Here is a 9,353-nt window from a genome sequence, read left to right as displayed (position 1 = left end):
ATGTCAGGACTCGGGAAATCAGCGAAACCAATCAGGCAATTGTCCTTGCAACAACCGGCACCGCGTCGACAGCAAATCAGGCGACAAAGATCAGCAGAGGATGATAAGTCGTTACATATCTGCGCGAACCCCTTTGCACGTGGTAATCGCGGTACCGGTAAACCTGATTCGGAAAGACCCAAGGTATCGTTAATAACGCAAAACCAAACCAGAATACTTAAAAACTTTTATAATATTCAATAAAGTTTTTTTATTTAATACTGAATATCGAACAAGTATTAATGAAACGAATAAATTTTGGTTCATGGAAATTTGAATTTACATAAACATCCGCAGTTTAGACGTAATATTTACGTTAGAATACACAGGAATTAAAGGTTTACCTAAATTTTTTATAGTATTTTTACTAAGTTTTCTTCGTCTACCACGATAATATATTGAATTAATAGATAAATAATGAAAATTTCGTCATATGAAAACAAAACTTTTATATTCAAACATAAAAGCAACTTATTTCATCGACTACATATGTAGGTATTTTCCATTATGTACTGTATAACACGTTACTCTATGATGACAGTAATACACAAATATCACTTTGAGAATTTCCATTACTCATACATGAACTCAACAGAACGCATTAATTACCCATCTAACGAATAATTAAATCTCTATTTCTATCTTATCGATCTTCTGACGAAACATTGGAACAATTTTTCTAGAAAGTCACGATGTATACTCGATAGCGCCTACAGTAATAACTTTTAACAGCAAATCTCTTATTAGTAAGTTACTTATTTGGTACACTTAACACATTAGGTCCGAACGTTGTGTTAAGGGTTTATGCCTACCTATAAATTTTGAAAAAATCGATTTTTGGGTTTTAATATTTTCTTACAGTACATCATTTTAGAAATATTATGTGACAGTTTGATGTTGATCCAACCAAAATTGGCGAAGTTACGCCCGTTTAAAGTATATGGCTTTGGAAGTTTCGGAGCAGATATAAAGTGGTAGAATCCCTTTCTAGGGGTGCATGAGTCATGAATATGTCCAAATGCTATTTATGTTTGTGTTAGTAAATACACAAAGCTATATGAAGCCGTAATAATGCTTTGACTGAAACTTTCCTGACTTGAGACTTTAAACGTGTTTTTCTCAAAAACACATTTTCAAAATCGGTAACCAAAATATCTCGAGAACCGCTGCACCGAACTGATTGAGATTTGGTGGACTCATTCTATACATAAAAATCTAGTGCCTGATCGTGGCTTTTTGTATTTCATTGTGTAGTTTTTATTTTATAGATAAAAAATGAACGATTTTTTTGGCGAAAATCGATACTTTGATTTTGAACAGCCGCCATTTTGTCGTAAATTAATTTTCCAGGATAATGAACGAACGGGCACTACATAATTTAATACATTAACTAAATTTGCTCGGATTTTTTATTTTAGATGTACGAACTCGAAGTTACAGTGGTCACAGCAAAACGCCGCCGGGAGATCGTTGATATTTCCCCTATTTATTCATATTTTGCATTGAAGAAATTATTATGAGCACTTTAGAATGTATACTTTATAATACAATGACGTACGTTTAAAAAAGTCTTCAAGTTTTTTAAAAATAAATTCCGAAAGTACATGTCTTTTTTCGAGCTCGCAGGTAGGCATAACCCCTGAACGCAACATTTCACTCCTACTTTTTCTTCAGTGAATTTACATTATTGAAGTCTGTTTTTTCTCTCGCAATTATGAAAAGGGATTTTGAAGATTTGTTTAATATCTTTATCATATAGTCACTTGTATGTATAATATTATGATGTCTAGTATTATAATGCATTTTTCATATTTCGGCAAAATAATATCTAAATTATTTTATTTACGTTTTTCAATAAAAGATTACCCAAAGTTATAGAAAGTACCAATCCAAAAATGTTTTTAATAGGATTTATATTCTTTCTTACACACTTTTATAAGTAATAAATAATTATACGTATAAAAATCGTTTTATTTCACTGTCTGGGACGTAATAGGTTAACCCTGCTGTTCTCCTCGGATCTACATACATACGTATATGACCCGAAATGAAGATTATGTTTCTAAGTCGATAAGTATTATATGTTTACAACTATTTGCTTTTAGTATCCGACGCATTTAAATTTCATATCTACTTTTTGTATGTATTTTCCATTTCTTAAGAACAAATCATTTTAAAATGTGAAATATTTTTATTCAAAGGAATACAAATTGGAAGAATAAGTGAGGCGAACAGCAGGGTTAATAGTACATTCCAATGATCTAACTAAAATTATCCTCTTGAAATATAATCGTAAGATGATTAAATAAGGTATGTACTAATCCGACGACGTACATATTTTAGGTTCGCGTGGCCTGGAGCGAGAATCGCCGGAACAATGAAAAACAGCTGGGACAAGTGGAAGTGGTGGCTCGTCAAATCCCTGGACGTTCCAGGCCAGCCACCGCAAAGAGCCGTGATTACGTCGGGATGGAAAAGCCGCCAATTCTTTACTCGAGACAAGAACTCGCGGAAAGATTGAGGCTGGCTTGGAAACACCGGGAGGAGAATAAGGTGAACATCAATATTGTTCTGGCTCACAGAATCGTAGAAGAAAGATGCGACTCGGAAATGTCCAACCACGCGACCATCACCGCTCCGTCATTCCCGTTGCTAAAAAATGACAAAAACAGACTAAATGTTCCCATGTCTACTGGCTGCACATCGATACACAACGAACAAATTCAAGAATCAGAAATTGGTATGGACTTCGATGGGAACCGTGCGAAGAAAGTGGAAAATGTTATGATGAAGTCGAACACGATTGCAACGGAAGAAGATAAGGTTCTGTCAAAAGATGGAGACAAACTGACAGATTTTAAGGATTTTTGTCACAAAATACGAAAGAATATAGCGTTAGAGGGAAACGAAATTTTTGAGGCTGCAAGGAAAAAGGAATCAGAGAAGAGTGATTTGGAAGGGACGCAAGATGTAAGTATAGTAACCTACAAAGTATCCAAAAAAAATATGATCACATGAATATAGGAAAATATTGTTATGGATGTAGTGATGGAAATGTATAATATATTTAATGAAATAAATGGTGATGAAAGTTTATGAGACTGTAAAGCAGTGCTGTCCAATTTGGGTCTTTAGAGCCAGTCGTGGAGGAACAGAGACAAGAGTCTGGGTTAGGTGACTGGTTAGGAAACTGAGCTTCTTTGTTTTTACAAACTACGAAGGCACACGGCGCGAAAAAATGATTGAAAGGGGAAACAGGCGTGTGAGGGGCCCCTTCCGAGAGCCAAGTTGGACAGCACTACAGTGTAAGGAGTTCGAAAGTTACCGTCATTTTTTTCGGTGCAACGATTGATATAATAGAACAATAATTGTCGTGTTTGGACAGTTCAGGTACTATTTTGTGCTGCAATTAACATACAATTTACCAATCTTACTTCAATATCTCAAAAGTATTAATTATAGACTATAATAGACCTATTTAAGCAAATTTAGAATTGTAGAGACTTTTAGCATTTGATATATACATAGTTCAATACGTAATTGCATCAAACCAATGTCCTACTCATTTTACTGGTACAAATTATATTAAGCATTTGAATATTTTATTAGCCAAAACGTTTTCCATGCTGGCAGTTCAATCCATAATTCATTAAATGTTTTATTAATAAACTTTCCAATAACTTGTAAGTTCTTTCTTTATTGAAGCAAATACCAAGACGCTCAAATATCGACGACTTTACTGCCAACACTTCTAACGTCAAAAACAAGACATCGATGACCACCGACTGTTCCACGATATTGTCATCGATTAGACGGGAAAGTTCAACGCCGACTGCTCTAAAAATATCAAAAGATAATTTTTCGTATGCGAAGCAAAAACGGGCCAGTTTTCACAGCGGCGCGAACAGAGCTTTCCTCGATCCAATTAGATCCTCGACCGAATTCAAATGGAACACAACGACGGAAAAATCTGCATTCCCTAAACTTACCAAAGATGTCAAACTCGAAAAAAGCACGTCCATTCGAACTCCAGAAAACAAAAACAACGTTGGAGTTGACAAAATGGTAATCTCAAAGAATACATCAGATTTTAAGTGTGCTACGATTACCGACAAAAGTGTGACTCAGAAGATCATTGTAGATACCAGAACAACATCAACGTTTGAAAGAAATTCGCGATCTAAAACATTGATCGAAAGTAAAGATCCGTCGATAGATAATACAACAATACAGAAAGCATGTGACGGTAATAAAATAATTCCTTTGACGGTTAAGAGGACTGGGTCTCTGAGTACGGTTGTGGAAAGTAAAGATGGTACCGCGATCGAGAAAGGCGCGTTCACAAGGCAGACGTCGGAAATTCGATGCAACTCTGTGAACGATAGACAACCACTGTCGAAGAAAATGGAAGTCCAGAAAACCGATCAAAAATCGAGAAGAACCAGCTCGGCTCCACCACAGAGGCATTCGGGACACGTTTCTGGTAATCGTGTTCAAGTGAATATTGTTATCGACACGCCAATAATTCCGATGAAAAGCAACGATCAAGATAAGACGACCGCAGATAGTAAAGATAGCGCGCCAAAAAGATTAGATGCAACTTCGATAAAGGTAGGAACTTTGTAAAAATATCTATCCTGAATAAAAATAAAATGAAAAAAGACCTTTTGTTTATTACGGTGTGGGTCACTGTCGTGTCAGGAGAACGATCTATCCTATCATTTAAAATTCTTCTAACACTTTGAACATTAGACTGATCGTAATCGATCATTTCATGTGATCTTGCTTATTTTTAGGTTACACCTTGTTAACCTTCATCCGGAATAGAAGAGCCTCTGAAGCTCTTTTATTATTTTATAATGAAATATATAATAATATATACACATAGTAAATATTGAAAATTGAATGTTACTGTCTTACTATATAAATAACTAACTGAATTAAAGGAAGTAAAACATTTTTGAATTATTAATTTTAGCTATTCTGTACTGACAGCCTCCGAGGCTCTTCACTATTCTATCCCGATGAAGGTTAGCGCTCTATAAGAATTACAAGTTACCTACACATACATACATATGTATGTACTTTTTTTAAATACAATTTCCCTCCTTATAGTAGCAACGCCGTTGACTGGTAATGTGACTTCAGAGAATAGAGGATACCGTCCGGATGTCTAAGTTTTTGCTAATACGAATTCCAGAAAAATATAAATATTTATGTATTGACTTTTACATTCACGATTAGGATCGTTGTCTTAATACGAGTTATACAAGTATGTACTACGAAACTGTAGATACTACACTTTGCAACGCATGTTGCATCTGTTTTTACAACTGTCTGTGCAATTTGTCCTTAACTTAAGGTATGATAAATCCCATCGTCTGTAGGCCGTTTTAACCCTTAGATTCCTGAACGGATTAACTTGGGTCTCCCACATTTAAATATGTTGCTTTAAGTTTCTTTGTGAACTGGCTCCGTTTCCCGTTTCCGCGTCAATTGTTATTTGAAATTATGCCTCGTACAGTTTCTTCGTGATTTTATTTCTACGGTCTGAGATTGAACGAATAAGATAAGTGGGCTCGCAATGGATCCCCTTTTGGTGTTAATGTAGATTTTTATGATGTCGCATTTATTGCAGTTTGTCGTCGAAAATACGTCGTCTATATAGAAATACAGTTGATAGTTGGATAGAACTAAAATTTTACTAGTTATCAGATTCTGGTGATGAAATCACATAGGAAAACGAATAGATCATAAAAATGGTAGCGATGCAGAATTTATACTGCAATAAAACGTGTCGGAGTCAGAAGATGAATAATATTGAGAAGTACATACTTAATAAAAATGTTTAATACAGATTTCAGTGATGTTTTAAATATTTTGTAATATAAAATTCGTAAGGGGCACCAGTGACCCCCCCTTCCGTCATTATACAGATTTGTCGAGCTTCGGTATCTAAGGGTTGAAGGGTCAACAGACGATACGATTTATCGGACAACTAATTGTACAACATAACGTCACCGAGTTCTAAACTATTATAACTTCAATTTTCAAAAAAAATTTAGTTAATCAATCTACGTGCGTCTCATTGGTTCAAAGAATACAAATTCATCATATAATATGTATAAAGAAAATTCAACCTGGAAAACAACAAATATTCTTTTAAGTTCTAACTCCGAAACTTTGATAGTTTTTTTTTCTTAATGGTTGTATCTCCCAACACTAACAACAATTCAAAATTTATGTTGTTAATGAGATAAAATTTGTATATATTTTAATAAATAGCTATTCAGTAGATGATATTATAGCGTGTTTGATTATTTCACTACTTTTCTGCTTCTATAATATTAAACATCGTAAATTTTTTAACTCAGTTTTCTCAGTTTAGAAACTAGCGGAGATATAACAATTAAGAACTGGGGTGACAATAAATTACTTCAACCGTTTGAAAGGCAATTGCAACGTTTGTGACGAGGTTGTACAATTTGTAGTAGGACGTGTCATTGCTTACTAAAAATCTGTTATATAACGCGATTATGAATACGATCTGTCTCTGCAACTGTTTGTGTATCTTGCGTACAACTTGATGTAGGATAGATCGAATCGTCTGTGGGCCGTTTTAGGGTTCAGAAGACTTGCAGTTTGGTCACCGTGGTTGTCACATAATACATACATAAAGAGACAGTATTAAAAATTGAAAGTGAGGGTCAGTGGCGTATAAACGAGTCCTCCCGTTCAAATGAAGAAACAATCTCAATGTGAAATGAATCAGATATCATCAGGGCGGGCGGTGAGATCAGCGCCCCTGAAGAAACATTCGAGGAGCGTGAAGAAGCATTCCTGGCGATCCGGATCATGCAAAACTGACGAGGACGAGAAATCGCGAAACCGATCAACTGCCCGTGGAAGAAACTCGATCGACTCGAGAACCATCGATATCGTCACGATGGTGTCCCTAGTCAGCTCCGCGGACAGCGACACCGATACAGAGAACTCGCCCGGGGATGATAAGTTGATCGATGAGTTACACAGCAAACTACCCACTGCATCGATCATCAAGACGTCGATGAATTCAGCCTCGAGTATCGGAAGAAAGCCCATTAAATCAGGTACAATAGAACCGTTACGTTTCTACATATACATATACTTACAGCTTGCAACTAATATGATCGAACCGATACCGATATGTATTGATGATTTTTAAACAACTTGATACGAAACTACTCAATGGGAAGTATCGAAAGGTATCGTAGGTATTTTTTTATCAATTTTTGATGCCAATACTTCTTGATCCGATACCAAAATAATATAGATATGGTAAACGCACCCATCCATAAACATGTGAAAGATTTTGCAATTATTAAATGATAATAATTTTTTTTTCTTAATGTTTAGCACATGAAAATTCGATTTTCCAAGATCTGTACTTTTTTATAACGTATAAATTTCAATTTGAAAAATTGAAAAAATGTAACTAATTAAATTAAAAAGGAAAAATACCGATTTCACCAGTGAATGAACAATATTAAGTAAATGAATATTTCTAACCAATGGACGCAAAAATTGTTTGAATACGAAACAAGGAATTGACAAATAACCAATATTTAATCATTCGTTCATTTTAATAACGTAATTTAATAATGTTCATTTATTGACACATCTCATAGGTACTACATATGTACATATGTATACCGAAACAATAGCCGTTTAATACTTCACGATGGTATCGATACCCCTTCGATACCCAATGAAATTATCGATACGTACTTGATATTTTACAAAACTGTCGAATTCGTTTAATATTTCACCAAAATATTGATATCTGTCTGATCTATTACTTCGAAGATACCCATATACAGGTACTACGAAAATGTGTAATGAGTCCAAATACGACATCATTCAGACTATTTTCAATAATACATCATTTTTATCCGCAACATTACGTATGAGTAAAAATTGTTTAATTACACTCGAATTTGGACGCATTTTCATCGCGTGAATCTCTTCAATTCATTCATGACATTTTCATTAATATATGTATATTGAAAATTGTAAAAGTTTAAATTTTCATTCGTGCGTGAGTCCTTATCTCATCTACATCTGTTTACATTGTATGCCGACTGTTGGTCGCTAGCCTTTGACGTTCCCCGCTCGATGCTCGCCAGCGCGTTTTTTTCGAGCTGGCTGGCTGGCCAAAGTTATTTGGAGATTTATTCAAAGCTTTCGGATAAAAGATACAAATAAAAGATGAAAATATCATCGACGCTATGAATAAAACGATCCGAATAAAAGAGTATCTTTTATTCGTCGGATAATTCTCGTCGAATAAATTTATTCAATCGACGCTCGTCGAATAAAGATACTTTCATTAAGTTCCCGGGAGTATTACGCAATGTTCTGGTGGTATGCACAGAATAACGTGTACGATTACTGCTGTGCAAGCGTTTAGCTACGTAAAACATCTGATAGATTGAAAACAATCGGCCCCTTTCGGGGCCACGAATTTTCCTAACATAGAAACAACACGTACGATTAAAAATACATTAAGTGATGGCGTCGGTTGATCAGTGTTAGTGGTCGTGCAGTGAAGTGAATACGTATTTGGTAGAATAACTCGGACGCACTTGACGTTACAACTACATAGTGATGGGACACCAAGCCGGATTCAAGCAGACCAAGTCAGATGACGTCACGGGGCCTCGGCGGAGGGCGATGATATCTATGGTCTGTTTCACGAAAGAAGATGCCTCGGGGGTATGCCTGCCACGGCGCTTGGCCTGGTGGGGATCCAACGCGAGATGCGTATTTCGTACGACGTTCCCACGGTCTTAAGGCCACTGTGTGTCTCTTTCCACCCTCCGGCACTTCGGCACGAGAGCCTCTAGCTGAAATGCTCGGTAAACCAACTTCCTTATTTACCCTGTGATTTCCACGTGTAGCGTTTAATAACCTACGTATTAATTTAATCCCCTTTTAATATGTTGCTCAATATTTGGGTACAATACATTCTTTCAAAAGAAATAAACTTTTTCTTATTCGTGTATTTTAACTCTCGACGTGTGAAAACGTTCAGCGTCTCGTCAACATTCTCCGCCATTTCCAGACAATGGATGATTGATGGGTGCGTGCCGAACGCAGTACCCAGTACTTGAGATTGTAGGTAAGTCCTTTTCGTTTGGGGGTGGTAGCTTTGATGTGGGTAACAAAGGAGAGGGGGATCCTGGATTAATCGGGACATAGGCAGGTCAATTTACGGGGTTGCAGTAGGCAATCTAGCTCTCTCTCTCTCTCTCTCTCTCTCTCTCTCTCTCTCT

At 36.0% G+C, this 9,353-nt stretch overlaps 1 protein-coding gene across 1 annotated transcript in view; it reads left to right on the top strand.

The window, feature by feature from the left end:
- Window positions 1-9,353, top strand: part of LOC107190818 — a 22,442-nt gene continuing 13,089 nt past the window's right edge. The window contains exons 1-4 of the mRNA XM_015579702.1: window positions 1-183; window positions 2,383-3,009; window positions 3,745-4,650; window positions 6,812-7,148. Of these exons, the coding sequence (XP_015435188.1) occupies window positions 1-183; window positions 2,383-3,009; window positions 3,745-4,650; window positions 6,812-7,148 (2,053 nt within the window). The remainder of the gene's footprint in view (window positions 184-2,382; window positions 3,010-3,744; window positions 4,651-6,811; window positions 7,149-9,353) is intronic.

Source organism: Dufourea novaeangliae, unplaced genomic scaffold (genome assembly GCF_001272555.1).
Source record: "Dufourea novaeangliae isolate 0120121106 unplaced genomic scaffold, ASM127255v1 scaffold232, whole genome shotgun sequence".
Classification (NCBI taxonomy): domain Eukaryota; kingdom Metazoa; phylum Arthropoda; class Insecta; order Hymenoptera; family Halictidae; genus Dufourea; species Dufourea novaeangliae.
This window is presented reverse-complemented; position numbering and strand designations above follow the sequence as displayed.